Source organism: Hesperophylax consimilis, chromosome 18 (assembly GCF_061612785.1).
Source record: "Hesperophylax consimilis isolate HC1 chromosome 18, BYU_Hcon_1.0, whole genome shotgun sequence".
NCBI lineage: Eukaryota > Metazoa > Arthropoda > Insecta > Trichoptera > Limnephilidae > Hesperophylax > Hesperophylax consimilis.
Genome location: NC_142853.1, coordinates 21,439,420 through 21,461,884, shown reverse-complemented (window position 1 = coordinate 21,461,884; position 22,465 = coordinate 21,439,420). Strand labels below are relative to the sequence as shown.

The 22,465-nt window shown below is 34.6% G+C and overlaps 1 protein-coding gene across 1 annotated transcript; it reads right to left on the bottom strand.

The window, feature by feature from the left end:
• Positions 1-327: 327 nt before the first annotated feature.
• Positions 328-20,603, bottom strand: LOC149415493 (uncharacterized). The gene is given in 19 exon segments (XM_089642227.1): positions 328-476; positions 1,021-1,105; positions 1,218-1,334; positions 1,432-1,549; positions 4,179-4,332; positions 6,464-6,549; positions 7,548-7,715; positions 9,880-10,057; positions 10,909-10,920; positions 11,051-11,066; positions 12,221-12,329; positions 12,430-12,485; positions 13,549-13,678; positions 15,062-15,184; positions 15,874-16,157; positions 17,450-17,577; positions 18,200-18,332; positions 19,079-19,326; positions 20,409-20,603. Coding segments are annotated over 19 exon segments (2,478 nt in total). The 3' UTR covers positions 328-338.
• Between the last annotated feature and the right edge of the window lie 1,862 nt (positions 20,604-22,465).

The window sequence follows — 22,465 nt, the reverse complement described above, 5'->3', positions numbered from 1 at the left end:
TTTTCGCTTCATGTCTCATCTAAATATAATAAATCACCCTAGAAACCCCATATTCGATATAATACATCTACGTACTTTACTTATTTGATTAAATATAATTGTAAAGCTACTCATCTCGATACAGGAATTCCCTAGTGAGATGAGCAGGGGAGGAAATAAAATATGTACATATACCATTTTTCTTCTCAAAGTCAAACTCTCATAAATATTAAAGAGTTAATCCTAACCTCAGATTTGAATCTACTACTCGGTGTTGCCATAGTAATGAAAGATTTTAGTTCCATTTTATTAAATTTCTATATTTTATTGTCAAACTTATATATACAACATTATTGATATCACATAGTTATTGTCATGCAGCAGAAATTCCTTCGCCGTTTGGTTTTCCCGGCGCGCAACTTAAGCCACTGTTGTTGGTTGGGAACATACATCTCTGCTGGCATTATCTCTCCGCAATCTTCCGGATTATCTACTTGCTCTGGAAATAAATATACATTCCATGGACAGTGGCCTCAATTATTTTCTTCTCAAAACATTTTCATTTCACTCTGATTCATTATTAAAAAAAAAACCCATTCAAAAATAGAATGCGCAATTTGAAGAGAAAAGATTTACATGATACATTTTCATCTCCAAACGTTTTTTTTTCATCTGGCATTTCACTCTGATTGGTTCGTTTTCAAACTCATTCAAAAATAGAATGCGGATTGGCAACATCAGTTTTACTTGAAATATCGGGGTATCTCCAATCGAAAATTTGATCCGAAATATTGTGACATATATTTGCCTAACTATATCCACCAATGAAAATCTATGGAATAAACTTTCAAAGTTTTTCATTGGTGTATAGTATAATAAGTAGGCTCGGAATAAGAATTTTACTGTCTATATATTGGCATATCTATGGTTTTTTAGGACAAATTTGTTTCATACAAAAAGCCCGAAGTTATCAATCTGTAGAAGTTGATTTATGGGTAAAAATGTTTATTGGTAAAAATGAATACCTTGCTGCACTGCAACTCTTTGATTAGGCTGCGACACGTCGTGCATTGTTATGGACTCTCCCGGGGAATGGAGAAGTAATCTGCCCACTCCCTCACATCGCCTGCGGGAATAAAAAAATCGGTTAAATTATACCTGTATTCATCGCTGTATAAAGTTAAAATACTGAATATAGAAACAGAATATGTAATTCAAATTTTATGAACAAATATAACCTCAAAACTTCATTGTTCAACATTTGCCTTCTAGTTATGTCCGTTATAACCTCACATTTTGTGATCCATATCCGAACCGTGTCAAAGTCTACGAGGAGTTGCTCTGCTGCTGCATGACTGCAATAATTACATACTTATTATAATATCAAGCATCTTCAACCGAAATATTGTATTGTTTCTGAAAAATAATGTTTACCAGGATAAAATAAATTACCTGAATTTAACCTTGTAAACATAAATATGGTGCAGCCAAGACTCGCACATTATTTTCAGAATCATATTTACAATTAGTTTATCACTCGTTGCCTTCACCACTGGCAGAAGAAGGCGGTCTGAAAAGTTAGGTTAGGTTAGAATGTCATCATTATTATATATGTTTATACATTATGTACATACAGTGAAATTTCTCGAATATTCGTTTCCCCACATGTGTCATTTTTCCAGTCTCAAATTAATTTCAAACAAAACTCATAAAAATAGATTTCTTCGAACGTTCCTCTTTACATAGTTTTACTGCATTAATTAATGTTTAAAACATGCAGCTTTTGTAATATTTTACTCGTTCGATCGCTGCTTCTGATATTAGTTATCGTTACATTAAAAAACAGAAGCGTGCTTGTGCAGTTATTTTGTTACTTTCTAGTTTTTGAGTGTTTCAAAATGATTTCAAATGTTTCAATGAACTGTCTGGTGAAAAAAGTGCGTACTCTTAAGAAGGATTAAAAGTTGTTAAAAAGTAGAAAAATTCAACTTCAAAATGCGTTGATGTAACCATTTTATGCATTCATTTATATCTAAAATTTGTATATATTTTTAGAATATTAAACATTTAAGTATGAAAGTAGTTTTTTTTTTCAATATTAATTGCATCCATCATTTTCCGCTTTCATAATTTATTTCTATTTATTTTCCCGCTTTCATAATAACTTTCAAAAATGATAGATAGAGGTTTCACTTATAGTTTAGTAGCATGCAATTGTTTAACCCTTTTTCCACATTCTCATGATTTTTTTTTATGCCATACCACACAAGATTTCCAAATATGTGGAGCCAGTGGAACTGTGACTTCCTCATGGGGAATAGTGTTAGGCTGAGGTAAGTGGGGGAGCGAAATAGGAAATAAGAAGCTTACGAAATGTATGACTTCAGATTTGGTTATTAAATATAGCTAAAACTATTTCGAGCAAAACTATTTGGGTTCTCAACGGGCGATTCTGAGAGTATCTGTAACTCTGAAATGGGGTGACGATAAGATTTATAAAATTGGAACGGTTCCGCTGTGTTGGACATGTAACAAAGATAGAATATAGCTGACCACCAAAGAAGATTTTCTCTGATAAGCGGAAAGGACGGGACTGCAAGAAGTGTTTTAAAGTGACTTCTAAACGGAGATAACCAGGACTCTCCAAAACTTTGTAGAACTCAGAGGAGGCTCTAGAGTTCCAAAAGTGGAAGTTTATTTGAAGAAAAAAAAGTAATTTGTATGTAAACCTAACCCTATAAATCCGGCTAAGCATTATTTATCACTAAAATATTGAGTTGTTTTAAATTGTGTAATATTTTTTATGCTATTATATAAATACAGGGTTTTCCAATAAGAGGTGTTATTTTGATATTCAATCAAAAAAGATCAATGGTTTCGTTGCTTGTGTGGCACGTAGCGCCGTCTTGTTGAAAGTAAACGTTGTCCAGATCAATACCATCCAATTCCGGCCACAAAAAATCATTAATCATCTCTCGATAGCGCAATCCATTCACCGTAACTGTTGCTCCAGCCTCATTTTCGAAAAAGTAAGGTCCAATGACTCCGCCGGACCATAAACCGCACCAAACAGTCACACGTTGAGGATAGAGAGGCTTTTCAACAATAACTCTTGGGTTTGCCGAGCCCCAGATGCGACAATTTTGCTTGTTGATGAAGCCACCGAGGTGGAAATGGGCCTCATCACTCAAGATGATTTGCATTTGATTCACTCAAGTGAATTTTAATAATTTCAATGCATTGTTGAAGCGTGTATCGTTCCATTTTTATTAATGGCGTAGTTTCTACTTGTCAAATGTCAAAAAATGACAGCTTCAAAAGTAACATCTACCGAAATAGCGGGCTATTCAAAATAACACCTCTTATTGGAAAACCCTGTATTTCTTATAATTTTGGGGGGTCAATGTTCAAATGACCCAAGGGAGCAGCTGCCACTGGTAGCACCGATGCTTAAATTAATAATTATCATTATTTTATTCCGGGCTACATGCAGGGGTTGTGCAATGCAATGTAATCCATATTGGCTTAACATATAATAAAATATAAAAAATAAGAAAGGAAGGAAGTAAATCAACATTATACAACAATTAAAATGAAAAGGATAGGTAGGTAAATTAAATATCACAAAAGTTTTACAAGAGGAATAACAACAAGAAAGATATTGACATTATAATATACCCACTCAAGTGATGTTTGGTGTATTATGGTAAGTTTGCAAAAAAAATTTGAACCTTTGGTCAGGATAAATAGAAAAATCTTTGTGGATTCATTGGCTTCAAACCGCAGTTTATATGTTTCCATATTAATATTTTGAGAAATTATATTAATTAAACAGAATGGAAAAAAAAAATATATAAACAAACAATTCCTCGAGTGGATATTCATCATAAGTTCCTCTTATGGAGGTTTTAGATGCATTCATTTTTTTGTATTGATGCTTTTTTATCTAACCGATTGCGACTTTTATAAGAAACTTTCAGGAATCTAATAGATTGAATAGGGAGTTGGCCGCTTTCTGCTTAATTTATTACCTGATGTAAACATTTCGCTGTCACTGCAAGACGGCGGTAACCGTAACAATTGTCTATAAGTGTTGTATTGAACTCTTATGCATTCCATTGTTACTTATGACGCTTACGAGTTTAGTGGTAAAGAGGTTGTATTAATTTATTGAGATTGATTAGTTTCTAATACAATACCCAAGTATTTGTGAACATATTGAGAGTGTTCCGGATCAGTAGGGTGCTTGATAGTCTGCCAAGAAGTATTAGATGGGAATATCATTGTAAGATGAGCCAGGCTCGTGGTGCCGCAAATAGAAGACAGGACTTGCACACATTCATCGGGAGTTTTCTAAGAAAGAAGTAATAAGAAAGTTTTTAGTACTTTAGTTTATCTACATAAGTGTGTACTTTAAAACCACTGAAAAACATAATATTAGATATGATTTGAGATTTTTACGGCCAAAAGTATTATTGTGATTTATTTGTGGTGTATTATTCCATGTTGATCTTCTTCTTCTTGACACGACGTTTTGGACAGCGTTACATTACCCATCATCAGTGCAGATGTGTAAATTGTGGTGAAGTGTGTGCTTATATATGTAGATGCGATACCGTGTTGCCCTCATCAGTCCTCTTAGGACCGGTATTTCAGGATAATTAGTCAAAATAATGTGGTTTTCGGAGTTTAGTTTTGGTGTAGCCATCACATATCGGATATTAAGAACTATTAACTCTTTGCACGCGGCTGTATCAACTGTTGTTACGGCAAAAAGTCTATACTCACATGCGGCTGTATCAACAGTTGATACGGAAACTTTGACGGCCGATATTCCAGCGCTCTTTCGTCATAAATGTATTTCTTGCTCACTTGGACATTCGTAGAACTATCACGATGCTGACATCTACAAGAATTTCTCAAAAATAAAATTGTATTTCATAAAAAAAGATCGATAATCAAGTGCGCCTCTTCGCGCCTTTTAGTCCTTTAGTTTACATTTTTGTCAACGGATGGCGTTAGTACTAGTATGTCATTCACAACTTTTCATAACTAAAAATGATAAGTGATCATGGTGTCCCACTTGTGTCTATCACCTAAGTACACACACGCCGAGTGAATGGCGGGACCACATTCAAAAGATACGGTACGTCTTTGTATGAAATTTTATGTTTTTGTTTTTATAAACATCTAAGAGTGTTGACACACGAGGATTTGTTTTCATATTGTGGAGAATAATCTGTTCTGTCTATATAGTCCAATAAATCATGCCAGAATGCTATAATTTGACATTTAATTGCGTGCATAGGTATTTGAAAATATGTACCGCTTACGGGTATAGATAAAACGGAGCAAATTAACGCGTTCAAAAGGTTAATCTACACACATAAACACACACTTCACCATAATCTGCATATCTGCGCTGATGATGAACACTTAATTTTAGCTGCAAAGCAGCATAATACCTCAAAAATAAATCACTATAACATAACATGTCTTATTTCTTTTAAATTTTAAAGCTCCATAGCTCTTGATGGAAATGCATGCTGAAAAACAGTTGCTTTGACATAAAAATTTAGTATAACATATTATCATTCTTAGTTTATCTACATACACAAGCAATCGAGAACCGACTCTTGCATGGCAATACTGTACAAAGCTCTTGCACTTAACAACGCTTCATTCGACCAGCCTTATGTCTCATCAGCTTTTTCTGCCAAGCCGCCAATATTGTTTGGTATATTTGCTTCTATTTTCATTAAAATTGGCAATGGAATCTATTCCAAGTGATGATGAATTTTTAATTTATAATATTATATTTTAATAGTAAAAAAACAATTGTTTTACTGTCTAAAATATGAAGACTTGGTTACTTTAATTTTCACTTCCTTCAATAAAAATCAATTTCGATGCCAGGCGTCCTATGACGGCTATTATTTTTTTTTTGATAGCTAACTCTTTGGCATCATATCCCGCCCAGCAGGGGTGTATCGCTATGTCTTAAACTCCAACCGGGTCTGAAGTTGATTGGATTATTAAAGAATAACGGACATACAGGTGACATCTGGGTTTCAAATTTTAAATGCCAATCGTTCTGTAGACAATGAAGTTTTCACTTAGTGGTGTTGGTAATAAATACATGTTAATTACAAATTAAGTTTTGTTAGCGATTGGCGTCATTGTGATTTTTCAAAATGATGAGTGGTTGTGGTATTGTTAACCTTGCCCGAAAAACATGTGGTGGATGCTTTGAAGACTTTGGGTTAAGTGGATATTTCATATCTCTATTATTCACGATGGAAATTTGTATTGAAAACTTGATCTGGAAATTCTAAAAGGCTGTGCAATTTTCATAATACTAGAATTGCTTGGAGACAAGGAAGGAGAGCACAAGTTGACTAGGGAAGTGAACAGTTAATCACATCTTTAGTTTACTATCTAATATTATTAATTTATTAAAATGGTTTATTTTAAATCTACTCACCTTCAGTTTTTCTATGTTTACTTTTATTTCTGAAACTATTTTTTCTCTCATTTTGGCACACACTTGTTCATGTACTCCAAGTTTACCTGGAATTAAAAAAAATAATGAAAAAAAATCGATTATAAAATTAGGCCTTAGTATAAATGTGATGATTAATTACTAAAAATTTGAGCGATCGCTTGGTCAGGATAAATGGCAAAATCTTTATAGATTTATCGGCTTTAAACCACAGTAAGCGGTTCATATGTTTCCATATTAATATTTTGAGAAATGATATTAATTAAATAGTATGGAAAAATTATATATAAACAACTAATCGCTCGAGTGGATATTAACTCGTAAGTTCCTCTTATGGAGGTTTTTGACGGTCTATATGATTTGAACCATCCTGGTGTTGTCATTTAAAGCAATTCAAACGATTGCAGAGATCTACATTTTATCTACATTTATTTTTCAGACTGAGTATGAAATTATGTTATAAGTAAATTTAAATTTACAAATCTTTCGTGCGGTTTTATATTGATTACTGTATAATAATGACCATTTAATAAATAAAGATTCGAAATTTTAAAATTGGAAATTCATATGTCATACGGCATATATTCTGGTTTAGTAATTTGTAATTTCTATCACCTAAGAAATTCTAAAAAAAAGTACTATAGGGTTCATATGTCTTATACTGATTTATAAATGTGGAAATTTCAACTATACAATTGTAAATGTTCTCCAAAATGCACTGGAAAGAATCTCAGACTTGTGATGTCCCGAAAGAAAACAATCACCTATTCTGAATGCAATTACTAATGTTATCCAAATTGACCCTGGTAATAAATTACGTCTTTGCGATTCTTTCAAGGATAAAGATACCATCCTGTCACTTCGAATGCAATCAACAATGTTCTCAAAATTTGTTTTGACAGCATCGCCATTCCATTGTAAGAATATTATGTACTAAATACACACTTTGGCTGTCCTGAAACGGGAATCCTTCCCAGTTGGACAGACAAAGGTTCATTTTGTTTTGTATTGTTTGTAATTATATATATAAAATAAATAAATAAAGTACTTAGTACTTTATATTTACCGGAATCAATAACCAGCGAATGATCGGCAAATCTCAGGTTGGACAACTGCTCGAGGCATGTTTGAATGTCATTGTGCATTATCCTGAAGAAGGAATCCATCTCCCACATGTTGGCAAGTCTCCTGGTCTCCGCAAGGCTCCACAGTCGACACGTGTGAACAGAATGGTCTGAATACAGAGACAGATATAAGTTTAAATCTAAAAATATTTAGATAACTGGTTAGAAAAAAATACAGTGTGTGGCAAGCCTACGCACGACGGAAGTGAAACTTTTAGTATTCTTCTCTCTCTCTTTTCATTTAATTCTCTCTTTTTTTTTCTGTCTATTGACATATTTATAAGTAGCATGTGATAAGAAAAATTAAAAGTTATAAAAATATGGGATTCGAACCCGGGTCCTGCATAACGAGTGTCGAACGCTCTGCCTCTAGACTGCGACGAGAGGTATCTCGCGCGACGAGAACCGCGTATACAACGTGTACTCCTCAATTGACTTCTCCCGGGCAAATTTTCGTTTTCAAACACGGCAAATGAATAATATCACATAACGTCTCGTTAACGCTTTATATAGGGTCGAATCGAAGATATATCGACAGTGTGAAGTCATATCTGTCGTTTTTCAAAATATTTCCGTATAATTGTCCGTTTTGGAAAAGATCTATCGTGTTTTAACAGTCTCATACCCGTATGGAGTCTGAATTTGAAAAACATTTCTAAATTTTGAAAAACTCACTTACGGCTGTGTTTTTTACTAAAAAAACTTGTCACGCACGTCTGCGAGGGTAATTAGTCGCGTTATCTGCCTTGATTAGTAATTTTAATGATTCAAAATAAAAATAATTAATCAAAATACCGAGCGACTCTTCCGGCTCGATTTGTAAGCTATATTTCGACCAAAATATCATATAGTCAAAATATCTAAAAGTCGCAGCACTAGAGCATTTTATCACTTTTCCTCGTATTAAAAAAATCACAAAAAGAAAAAAAAAATTAGTTATAGCGGGGATCGAACCTCGGTTCTTCACGACGGCAGTCGGGCGCTCTGCCTCTAGACCGCGAAGCTGAGTTTGGAGAGTGACCTAAACTAGGTATATAATATTAGCTAGGCTCCTATAGCGAAATGATCACGGTTTTTCGTGACGGTCATGAGTCGGTTTTACTCCGGTCCTCAAAAATGCATAACGCGCGTAAAGAAGTTTCACTTCAAAAAAATGCTCAGGATTCCATGAACAGCCAGGCAGGATAGTATATCAATGCTGGTAGAGCTAAGCATCCACAGGCTACCAACTGTCTGCTGCCCTTATTTCTAAGACAATTTGGGCATGTTGCTCGCCAAACTGATAACTGAAACCTGGAGAGACTCATATTCACTGGTAAAGTGGGAGGCAGAAGAAGCAGAGAAAGATCGCCGATGCGTTGGAGTGATCAAATATCACAAGCTATATCGTAGCGCAGAACTATGAGGAGTGAAGGAGCCTTGACCACCTGGGAAATTGGAGTGGTGGCCACGATCTTCAGCAATGAGAAAACGATTCGTGAAGTATTTACATTCATTACATTATTACTATACAAACAGTGAAATCTCAATCAATCACCGTTTTTCCGCATGTGTCGTTTATTTCTTCCAGTCCTAAATTAATTTCATACAAAGTTCGATTACATCAATTGTTCTCTATGTATCATTTTACCGTCTTAATCGTTTAAAGCATACATTTTTTGTACTATTTTACTCAATTAATCGCTGCCGACAGTCGATTCTGACATTAGTTGTCGTTCAAACACTTATCTTTTAACTTTCTGGCTTTTGAGCATTTCAACTGTAAAAATGAACCGTCTAGTGAAAAAAGTGTGTACTCTTTAAGAAAGATTAAAAAGTGGAAAAAATCCTGTTGAAAAACACATTTATGTAGACAAGTATTAAACATATTTATATGTACTTGAAATGCATATCTTTTTTATAAAAAATCAAAAATTTAAGTATGAATTTAGGTATTTTCTAAATTCCCTTCAAAAACGATAGATAGAAATTTCACTGCATTCACTAACATAAAACACATTAAGGTCTGTGTACAAAAACAAATATCAGTTCTAGCCATGTACAATTAATGATTGTTTGGGTGTATGGAAAAACAGATAGTGAAAAGGCTTGTATGGAAACGGTCATTTAGTCATTTAGTGGACGTGTACACTGTCTTCACAACACATTTTAACATGCGTAATACAGCTTAAGAATTATTTTCAGATTGTTATTAAAGTTACCAGTTTTATAAAAATTTAAGAAATTTGAGAGAAATTCAACTCTGAAATCAAAAAACTTCATGCTAATACTCGCCTAATCTATGCATTGTAGGTATCTGTTCAACAATTGGTAACTCATCCACAGGAGCGCCCATGATGTAGTCACTGGTCACCTCACACAGGTTGCTCAGCATCACCAGGTCGTGGAGCATGTCCGAGAAGTTAGCACCCATTTGAGAACACTGGAAGCGTTAAGAACAGCTAAGTCTTGGCTCAACACATGTTACACTGCTTCAGAATGATATCTATGCAGGCGGCCAGAAGACTAACCAAAGGCTACTCGGCTGTCAAAACATTTAATTGTTTTTGTTTTTATGCTAAATGTGCCATATAAAGCTACATAAATGGAAACTCTGTATAGTGTAATATAACTCCATTAATGGAGGACTGAACGCAGTTGGCGCTAACAAAAAATTGTCCAATGAAGCGAAGTTAGCACTCCACAACGGAGTTTTGGTACCTACCTTGAGGTATGGAAGTGAGGCATGGAACTGGCAAAGAAAGTAGATTAAATGCTGTTGAAATGAGATCTCTGAGGCGTATGTGTAGTAAAACCATGTTTGATCGTGTGAGGAATGTGGAGATCCGCAAAGAGTGCAAGGCTGATGTAAGCGTAATGAGTAAGATTAAGAAAGGGACACTTAGATTGTTTGGACATGTAGAGCGAATGAGCGAAGAAAGGAGTGTAAGGAGGATATATGATGCGAATGCGAATGGTAGCAGAAGTCGGGGACGCCCGAGGAAGACATGGTACGATCAAGTGAATCAGCTACTCGAGTCGGGCCATGTCAAGAGTCAGAATAATAGAAGAGTATGTATGAGACGATGTATGAGTGTGAATGAGGCAAGAAGTGTGTGCCAAGACCGAGTTGTTTGGCGGTCCGTCCTCTCTGCATACCGCTGCGGAAAACGGCGTGATGGTTAGTTAGTTAGTTAATTTTAAATGGAAACAAGTTTAAATGAAGCATTATTCTTACGGTCAAGACATTCATGGTCATTAATATGTTATAGGCAAATGTCACAGCAGTTGAGTTGCAAAAATATATCAATGAAAAAGTGCCACATACAAGGACACCTAACATCGAAATGTGACGCATTTAAAGAGTTAAAGACCTATAAAAAGTCCCAATAATTGCAGCACTAAGCACGTGTAATTTATGAGTTACCTCTCTAATCGAAGGTATCCCATAATGTTCGCTCTTTACCGGAGTTGGGTCCAAACTTTTTCCAAAACATAACCTGAAATCAAACATTGCAAATATGTACTCACAACCATTTCCATAAAAAATATATTGCACTTTTTTTGCGTAAAAAATACAAATCAATCATAAAACACGTTGTTTTAACCACTGTTTATTAATAATCTCAATATGTTTCAGGACCAATAGTCATAAATGTATCTATTTTGAAACATGTCGAGATATTAATAAGCAGTGTTATTAATTAAAACATTTTTTTTATTACATATCTTCTTCTATAATAAAAATATAAATGTTCATTTGTGCAAATACTTAAATCTTGAATTTTGACATAACGTTGCATTCGAATAGGGATTTTTTTTTATATACCTATATTATATAGATGTCAACTGTGACAGGTAAAAACATGCTTTTTTAAAAACAGCGCAATCTGTTGGACAAAAATGCTTTTGTTGAAAAACAGTGCCATCTGTTGGACGTAAAAGCAATTATATCTCTATCTGCACAGACAGACTGAGCCATATCAACGCGTGGTGGGGTACAACTAGTAAATCTATCTATATAAATAAAAATGTAAATGTTTGTTTGTTCAAAATTTTAAATCTTCGAAAGTTCTTCAATGATAGCTTTGAAATTTTGACACAATGTTGTATTCAAATATGCATGTGTTTTTATATAGGTAGGTACCTATAATATATAGATGTCACCTGTGACAAGTAAAAACATGTTTTTTTTTTAAAACAGCGCAATCTGTTCGACAAACATGCTTTTTTTGAAAAACAGAGCCATCTGTTGGAAGTAAAAGCAACATGCTCTATTGTTTCTGTATCTGCACAGACAGAATCAGCAACAGCAATGCGTGGCAGTGTACGGCTAGTTCTAAATATATATAAAAATGGTGCCGCAAAGTAATTTTGCAATTATCAAAGTAGTAAGAGCAGATGAATGAATAAAGGAGAGTATACGATGCGAATTGTAGAAGTCAGAGATGTTCGAAGAAGACATGACACGATCAATTGATCCAAATAATTGAGTTGGGCCATGTCAAGAGTCATAACAGAAGGATATGTGTGAGATGATGAATGTGAGTTTACGAATGTAATGAAGCAAGAAGAATGTCAAGACCGAGTTATCTGGCGTTCCATTCTCTCTGCCTACCTCTGTGGAAGTCAATACATAGATCTATTGTTATACCTAAACAGTTTGTCCCAAGAAGTAGAGGTGACGTGACAGCCCAAAGCATCTGCTAAACTTTGTAAGGCAACCAACATCAGTTGTGGTACATCTGTAAGTTGAAGTAGCAAAGTAAATAATAAATCTGCAATAGATATTTCATTACTCATAATATATATTTCATTTTTGCATAATATTGTAAAGATCAATACCATTTTTGTTCAGGGACAACAGCCATTCTCTCAAGTGTTGACTTGAATGCGGAGACCTTACAAGAAACAGATACAAAAAAACATTGGTTTATTAAGACATACACTGTACATTATGCTACAAGTAATAAGGTATATTAAATTATGCATGGTTAAAGTGCATTTTACGTAGGTCCTTACAATACCAGTAATTTCGCCTGGGATAAGAACGTATCTAAAGATGGGTTTTTTTCACAGAATTTGAACAATTCATCAAATTTCAACAGTCATTTTTGGGTTCTGTGAAAGTCCTATTCAAGTTCTGTTATTCAGTTCTATATGAAGCATATACATTTACAATTAACCCTTTGAATGCCAAGAATTCAATGGCACCAAAAATCGGGTGCCACAATACAATATTCATCGTCATCATACATGGTTATAATAGTTTTGAATTGAAAATTATAATAAATTTGTCAAGGTTTTAATTATTCTTGTTTTTCTCGAGTATTTTGGAATAAAGTTTTTTTTTAAAATTTTTATATTTATTACAAGTTGCCAAACTTTAATTTTATTACTTATTTGTGGCGCCAGATTATTTAGTTTTAATGATAGTCACAATACAAATCCAACAACCACACTCGTAGTTGGCCGCCCACTAAAAGTACCAAGCACGAGTAAACTCATGCTTGGCATTCAAGGGGTTAAAAAATCAGATGTTTTTAGTTAAGTATCTACTATGTTTGATAGTAAACCATCCTAAGAATACACAGCAAAAATGCCCGATTTCACGCTCGTATTACTACGACAAACAAACATCTTTTAAGGTAAAGTTTTTCATTGGTTTGAATTCTGAAAGTAACATTTGCATAAAACTCGGTCATAGTTCACAGTTATTTACACTGGAAATCTTTATAATTCATTCTAACAAAATGTAATACAAATATATAACTCTTGATTCACATTAATATATCCATACACATAGCGAAGATGCAAAACTTAAAAGTCGATTATGTATCTAAGTTTAACAAACTTTTACTTACGGCAGTCTAGTTACAGGTTTATGTTAACGGTAATGTTTTTTTTGCATAATTAATAAGTGGTCTCATCCTTTCAGCTAAATAAATACAACCGTAAACTGACCTTGAAGCTAGAGGGCTTGCTCCCCACCAGAGGACAACGTGTTCGAGGTAACTTCCGACGTCACCCCATAGAATGTTTTGATAATACTCCAACACATGAACTGCTAAACGATTACTGAGGCATAGTTCACCTGAAAAAAATAGTTTTCAGGATTAGCGATCCATTTATTATAGTCGTAACTAACTAACTAACTAACTACGCCTTTTCTCCGCACGGGTAGGAAGAGAGGACGGACCGGGAAACAACTCGGTCTTGGCACACAATTCTTGCCTCATTCACATTCATACACCGTCTCATACATACTCTTCTATTATTCTGGCTCTAAACATGGCCCGACTCAAGTATCTGATTCACTTGATCGTGCCATGTCTTCCTCGGGCGTCCCCAACTTTTGCTACCGTTCGCATTTGCGACATATATCCTCTTTACACTCCTTTCTTCGCTCATTCGCTCTACATGCCCAAACCATCTAAGCGCCCCTTTCTTAATTTTACTCATTACGCTTACATCAGCCTTGCACTCTTTGCGGATCTCCACATTTCTCACACGATCGTACATGGTTTTACCATACATACGCCTCAGGGATCGCATTTCTACAGCATTCAGTCTATTTTCACCCTTTCTCTGCTAGTTCCATGCCTCACTTTCATACATCAGGGTAGGTACCAGCACTCCATTGTGGACTGCTAACTTCGCTTCTTTGGACAATTTTTTGTTAGCGCCAACTGCGTTTAGTCCTCCATTAATGGAGTTACCTGCATTTACCCTTCTTTCAATATCTCTGTCAGCCTTACCATATCTCATAAAAATACTTCCTAAATACACAAACTCATCCACTTGCTCCAAGTATTCTTCATTCACAACTATATTGCACACTGTTTTCGTACTCTCTCTCTTTCAAACACCATTACTTTAGACTTACTTACATTAAACATTAACTCATTCTTCATACATACTTCGTTCATCCTAGACACGAGAGACTGTAGATCTTCCATACTGTTAGCAATCAGCACCGCATCATCAGCATACATTATGGTCGTTATGCTGTAAAATGTCCAAAATTTTATACGCAAACAAAATCAAAATTAGTTATAACCAACATTACCTTTAATTTTTTAAATTTAGTGTGCGGCACATCAAATTATCTGTGAAAGATATTAAAGGAAGAAAGTTGCTAGTGTGCATATACGCACATTCATGCGTAGATAAAATGATTTCTTAAAAATATTAAATGAACGTAACGAATAAATTAACGATTATTTTTATAGCTGCTGTTCCACAATAACTACACAGGGTGTCCGGGGGGTAAAGTGCACTAACTTCGGGGGTTGATTCTACATGATTTTAGAAGTAGAAAAGAAAAATATCTTTTTCGAAATTCCAACATTCCAACTGGCGTGTCATATTTGAATTGTAAGGAAGTTTTTGAGCTTGGTAACGGTAAGGTTAATAGCTCAATGATGATATTATTATGTAATTTTGCAGTTTTATTACTTAAATGATTTGTACTTGCCTGCTTTGGATTTTTTCACGCCGTCATTTCCAAATATTGCCGGGGATATTCTTAGCGCTGTATCTAATATAACTTCTACGTACATTTCTTCTCTGTGTATCAAGTCTTGCAATGTTGAAACTCCTAGAAGTAAACAAAGAATAGTGGTATATATTTTAGTTAATTCCAAACAGGTTAAAAACAATACAAAACAACCCATTATGGGTAAATTGTAACTATTTAGGTCTTTCACACTTTTACACTCATCTGTAATTCCGACTCATGGGTTGACATGAGTGCTATACACGGTGTCTAGAAAGTCATCGTATAATCGGGAAAGTGATGAATTCAATTTTCAATGTGAGCATTTCGATTATTTAAAAAAAAACTATGAGGTTTAAAAACATTTGGTGCATGGTCTACGATTAGATACATTTTAAAAGATTTTAAACAGATGACCAAGCAACCGATTTTTTCACATTTGACCTGAAAAATTTCAACTTGTACTTGATTTACTCGAAAACGAAAACTCAAAAAAGAGAGGATATAACACAAAATCAGCTCCAAATATGATTTAGATTCACCAGTTTCCCGCTTGTTCAACTTGTACTTGATTTACTCGAAAACAAAAACTCAAAAAAAGTTATAACACAAAATCAGCTCCAAATATGATTTAGATTCACCAGTTTTCCGCTTGTGCTATGAGTTTCCGGACACTGTATACATATATATTTACGCAATCTCGTAGGTATTAAAAAAATAATTAAAAAAACCTGAACAAATTATTGCGTCAAAAAGGTTGCGCATCACTGCTGTATAACATATAATATTACCTGTACAATTATTAAAGCTATTATCAGTTTCATCATAGTATTCATTCATCGAGGTGTAAGGAACTTCGCTCTCCGACGTTGGCTCATAAATTGAAGACAACGCTTTTTCATCTTTCATTTCATTCTCAGCATTATTCACTTCTGCCGAAGGTTGATTGACTGCTTCTTCTTTGCAATCACTCTTGTTGTGCTTAGCGGCACGTTTTGGTGGCACGCAGAGATTGTTGGTATTCTGCGTCTCGATTCTTCTCTCAGCGGGCGGAGTCATGTGTCTTGTTAAAGCTCTGAAAAATACATAAAAAGTATTTTGCATAAGTAATTGCATTCTTTGAACGCAAGATACTTCGAAATTTGGTTCTATGCACTGACTATAAATGATATACCTGCCCTAAAGCCAATTCTGCATACCATTTCTAGTGACAAACTGCATCTAAGTTTCTCTAATAAACAATAAACCGTGTTAATCTCAAGTGACCTGCCAGGTAAGTATGTACCTGTATATTATCTGCCTGTACAAAATATAAATAAATAATAATAATAATAAAATATATACATTCTAATGAAGCATCACGTTCATTCATCAAATGCATTGTACATATAGTTTTGTATTATAGATCAACGAACCGGTGGATGCAATAAGTCAATAATACTCATAGATTGACTGTCTACAGTTTTTTTTTTTTAATGTATTTCTGACTATTTGTCCGGGTTAAATCTTTTCCACAGGAAAAACTAAACCCTTCCACACACTTACCTTCCACAAATGATCATCTAGTCAATCCACAGTATGCAAGTGCATTATATAAGCATAATAAATACAAAACAATACAAGAACAACACGTCAACTCACCAGAGATCAAATGGGAACATAATTCACTGACTCCAGATATTTTCATATCAGAGGGTTTGGCTCGGTAGAACTCCTAACTGGACCTATAAATCCTACTGATCCCTCAATATAAATATTTAAAAAAATTTCGTAATCCTACATTTATTTAAAATGACTAATTTTTGCATTTTTATATATAGATTCTTTGACAGATCTAATACGCCTAAATTTTGAATGAGAGAGCTAGGTATAATGCCAGTAGTCAAAACAACAAATGGTAATATTTTTATAGTCTGAGAATGCCAAATTCTTTTAATCTCATTTCCTAAATTTGTGTATTTTTTATTTTTTCAGAAACAGATTTTTGAATATTACAGGAATTTGGAATAGCGACATCAATGATATAAGTTATTTTTTTAAATTTTGTCATGTAAAACTATATCGGGTCTATTATAATAAGAAAGAAATATAATAATAATAAGTAATAAGAAAGATCATTGTAGACATTTACTATATATTTGTGCGGCGCCCTTGAGGTGATTTTGCACAAAAATAGCGCTAAACAAATATTATTATTACTAACCTTTTTTGGCTTAGGGTTCGCACAATTATAGAATAAAATATGTCATAATTATAATTTTGATTCCCGCCTTGCGCACATCGGAACAGACCATTTGGGGAAGAGGCCAAATTTCACCCAGGGATAAAGGGTGGTGATGTGATATATATTAGTGTGGTTTTTCTTACTGGTAGATTTCCAGACTGGAATTATCAGAGCATTCTTCAGCTTCCACTGCGTTACACGGCCTGTAGCTAGTTAGGAGGCAATCTATCAGATTGTGACAGCAAAACTCTGCCCTACTTTGCGCTAGAACCTGCCAAACATTATGGGCATTATAATTTATTGAGTGGACAGTAAAATAAATTATGTATTATTACATAGTTACTACCCTGTTTCACCGGAGTTTCAACAATCTAATTGGGAAAAATATGAAATTAAAAATATGGTGCTCTTTCTTATTTTGATAGTAAAATAGAAAATTAAATGCTCAACATTCAAATATTTTGCAGCTTTAAAGGCCTTACACACCTCCCTGCAATCGGAGACGATTTAGGTTAACTGATCGTGCAGCAAGCGTCGTCGATCAAGATGGCACTAACACTCTCTAAACATCAGAAAATAGGAATGGCGCTGGCGATTTCTTGCGTGTAATTATGTAAAAAAAGGAAAAAGAAGATTTGGGTAAAGAACTGGTTGATGAATCGCTGTAATTTTAGCCACACCAATGTAATGACAACTGGAAACAGAAGACCTGAATAACTCATATCAATATCTTATATTTTAGAGTTAGGGCCTGTTTGTCTACTAGGAAGCAATCTAGGTTGCTCACCGCCACTGCCTAGATATTGCCTCCGATTCCAGGTAGGTGTGTGCAGCCTTTTTGACAGACAGTTTTTCTGCTTTATTAGAGATAAGGAAGGAATAGTTAGAAGTACCTGCAAAATTTTCATGATGGTAATCTTTTTCTGCTGATGAACTAAAACGGGACAAGAATTGCTGCAAATATTAAACTGTGCAGTGAAAGCTCTGCTGCTCAAAAAAGATATTTCATTGTAGAGAGTTGTTAGTCTGCAAAAATAATAATAAGTTAGGTTAGGTTCCATATTTATCGGTAGTGGTTCGTGGTCTAAATCATTAGGAGGTTGAATCAGTTTAAAGCGACTTAAATAATGAAAAAATATTAGCTTTCCGTGGGTGGCTTTTCTTCTTCATCGAATATATATTATGGAGTCACGTCACGACAGCCACAAGTATAAGTTATTACGAGAAAAAACATTTTAACGAAAAGTTTATATATTTGTGACAGGATTTATTTTACCACAAAAATAACTAAAAAGCTGATAACATTAAGAAAACATATATATCTTTAATGTACTTATATGTACTTAGGTAATACAAAAACTTTTAGGACTAAATATAAAAAAAATATATAAAATAAGTCATAAAAAATGGAATTACACCGTGAATTAAATGAAAAACCCACCGGAAAAGCGAATTATGGTTTTGACACACTCCGGTGCCGTTAGAAACCATATTTTGTTTTATGAAATATTAGGTTTTTAGCTTCATATGTGCTTTCTGAAATTCGCATATAAGGACCTCCTTGCTGTGTTTCCATTGGTGGATTCGTTGCGAGGTATTTATTTGTAAGTATTACGGAGTAGTGACGCGCTGTTCAAACCGCAGTATTATTAAGTGACCTTGTTTGCTTTAGTTTTTCTTTTTTACTTCATTGCATAACCGCTCATTAGCGAAAACCATCATTGTTATTTATATATGTAGTACAGCAGTAGTTAATAATGTTGTATATTTACCCGAAAGATATTTCCAGAAGTTTACACCTGTCCTCGCGGTGTAGACATGATTTGAAGATATTATTGATCAAGCTGCCAAGGAGGAAGGAAAGTGTGAAACGTCTCCAACAAAGCAGATCCAGCATTAAATTTTTCTTGTGCACCTTCACTAGGCACTCGTTGTTTTGGGCTATTTTTGAAAGTTTTGGATTCATCTTGAAGTAAAACTTAACCAATTTTGATAAAGAGATGAGCAAATTCTCAAGAGCCTGCAACAGATTGTTTGATAGGTAAAATAAAACTGTAGGTTCATTAAGATATCATGTTATATTGTTTAGGACTTGAGTATTCAATCAGATTAATACTATTATGTATTATGAAAATATTTACAATTCATCGTCACTGTGAATTAAAATATAATAATCTCTACTGGTTTCTTTGATTTTTGTGGGTGAGATAGATTTATTATAGTTAAAGACAAGATCTTACCAACCTTAGTAAAATGACAACACACTTATCAAAGAATAATCATTTTTGGACTTACAATATCAATGTAGGAAATTGTTAGTGCTGTAAATGCCAACAACTGAAACTGTCGAAAAACTGAAATTTAAAGCACGGTCTTCCATTGAACCTTTGATTATATAAATGTCATAATCAAAGCATTGAACTAGTGATTCTTCGTAGAACCACTGGACCCAGATAGATCTATGCTTGTAGGCAGTGACATTACAGCAATAAATCTTTCTTGTGACGATATATTGAACCCAGACAATTATATTAGCAAGTACGGCATCTCTCTCTAATCTGCCCCCTCAACAAATGGTTTGTTAAAATGTGCAAAAAATTGAAACAGATATTTCGTAAAACAAAACACCGCTATTGATCTTTTGTAAAATTTCCGTGTTTTGGCTTTTAAGTTAAGGTGTCATGTTTACGCTTGTAAGAAGACTCCATTTTGTAAACTTATTCAAACAAAAAAAGCGTGGCAGAACAAAACTAACAGAAACACATGCGGCAGTTGCTAGATGCCAAGAGGGCCATCCGTAAATGTTTTAAAATAATGATGAACCCTGATGAATGATAAAATAGTCCTCCAGCTGCCTTGCGTCGCAGCGGGAGGGATAGATCATTTGTGCATCACTCCTGGACACACTGATCCCTAGATTCCTACCCACCTCTCATACCCTTTTCATTTCCTTAAAAAGACCCTCCACACAGCACCCCCAATTATGACATAGGCCCTGAGGAAATTATTTTCCTTTTAGCCTCCTGTGTGGGGTTAATGTAAAAAATAAAAATAAAAGATGCAGAATAATCTTCCCGTAATTTCAACATATTTAATATATACCTGAATATTTCCCATATTTTCGACATAATTCTTCCCGCACATCTTGTTGCTGGTTGAATTGTTACAGTTCCACCCATTAATAATGTGTAATATTTTAATGCTCATGGTAACCGTTGCATTTTCTAGATCTTTACACTGGGCGTAAACCTTCAAGGTTTCTGGAGTTTCCAGAGGCAGCCATTTTGTTGTATTCATTTTGACTCAACTATAATAATCACTCAACTGCACTCAAAAAAGATAACATTAAACACTGAATTAAGAAATATTGTACATATTAAACAATGGCAACCATTTCCGCATTGTAATTGACACCATTTTAAGGACGAATTCACACATAACATGGATTGTTTAAGGTTTAAATGAATAAACTATAGTTTTTGCAATGAATTTCCTAGATCAACCAGACTAATAGGTGATGTTTGTACAGTGTGAACAGGAAAGTGAATTTCGTTTCTGCTGACATATAGCATGAATAAGATAATCAATATTCTGTACCAGGGTGTACCATCTCCTATTGTAAGACTCTTTGCCTTTTGTAGCAGTTTAGCTTTTGCTAGTAACCTCAACATAGCAAAGTTACCATTGTTCAGTCTTAACCTTTGTCAGAATTAGGTCAAACAGGAGCTCATATTGATTTTGGAGACAGAAGGAATACTGCAATAAATAAAAACATGGTTGCAATTTTAAAAGTTTTAAAAGAATATGGAGTCAACATTATATATTTTGAAAATTATTGTTGATAAATATCCCAATAGATAACAGTACTGTTGATAACATAGATCTTATCTTTGTACTGTATAAATGTAATATAAAATAGAACTAAATAACTTTAGTCCGCATCAGCACAGGTCACTCTAGTGACGAGAACTAAGAAATACAATTTACTATACATATATTCACTATCATATGTTAAATGTACGTTGTTTAAATAGTCGCTATACTATAAAAGTGTTATTGAATAACAGCAAACATTTTATGACGGTAAAGCCATTTCTAGCAAAACTTTAATTATGAATGGTGGTCACCAGGGGTAATACTAAAACTGTTCTGCAATGAGGTGCTGGAGTTATCGGTACGTGAACTGTGAACAAAAGTGGTGCCATCTTGGCGCAACAAAAAAATGTGTCTTCAGGTATTTCGAGGTGAGCACCGTTCATGTTTCGTAGGAATTTCAATGCTATGGTCAACATCCACACTCTGCTTGTATAGATAACCGATGTTCTCGTTTTCCATGAGAGATAATCCTCTCGCACCACGCGACTTATGACACGCGATATAAAGAACGAAAATCCGAGCCAGTTGATGCTTTTACAGTATTACTGTTATTTGCTTTGATTTTTGGTGGTATTATTATTGGTTGATAAGATTGATTAAAATTTAGGGAGTGCTTTACTCCAATACTCCTTAGCGCTAGCCGCCACTGGTCACATTATATAATTAATTTAAATACATGTGGCCGAGTTGACATCGCGCTTGGGTCCCACCCAGGCGTAGTGTGTTCAATTCCTCGGCTGGCTAAGTCCTCCATCACAACACAAGCAACATTTTTCAGCTTACTGTGGTGGTAGTAGGAGATTTTCAAATATTGTCAGGTTATTCGTAACCCGGGAATGTTTGTCTTTTTTTTTATTTTTTATAGTGAATACCTCACAAGAGTCCCAACTGCTCCCGTCTGGAGCCAGTGAGACTATGGCATCCCCAATTGGGGGATGTTGTGAGGCTGAAGGTAATTGGGGAAGGGAAAGAGGAAGGTGGGGAAGTACCTGGCTATTCAGATCTAGTCACTAAACACGGCTAAAGCCATTTGGAGCAACGTTTCAATTCTGAATGGTGGTCTTACACCAGGGCGATACTGGTAGTATCTTCCACTCTGGAACGTGCCGCAAATATACTATATATTATTTTAATTAATTAATTGTGAAATAACACAAATTAATCAAATGAAATTTATTTGCGCACGCCGGGTTCGAACCCGCGACCTTCGGAATGGCAGTCCAATGCGTTACCACTGGACTATGCCGGTCGTCAATCAATTGTCTTTCATTTAAAAAAATTAA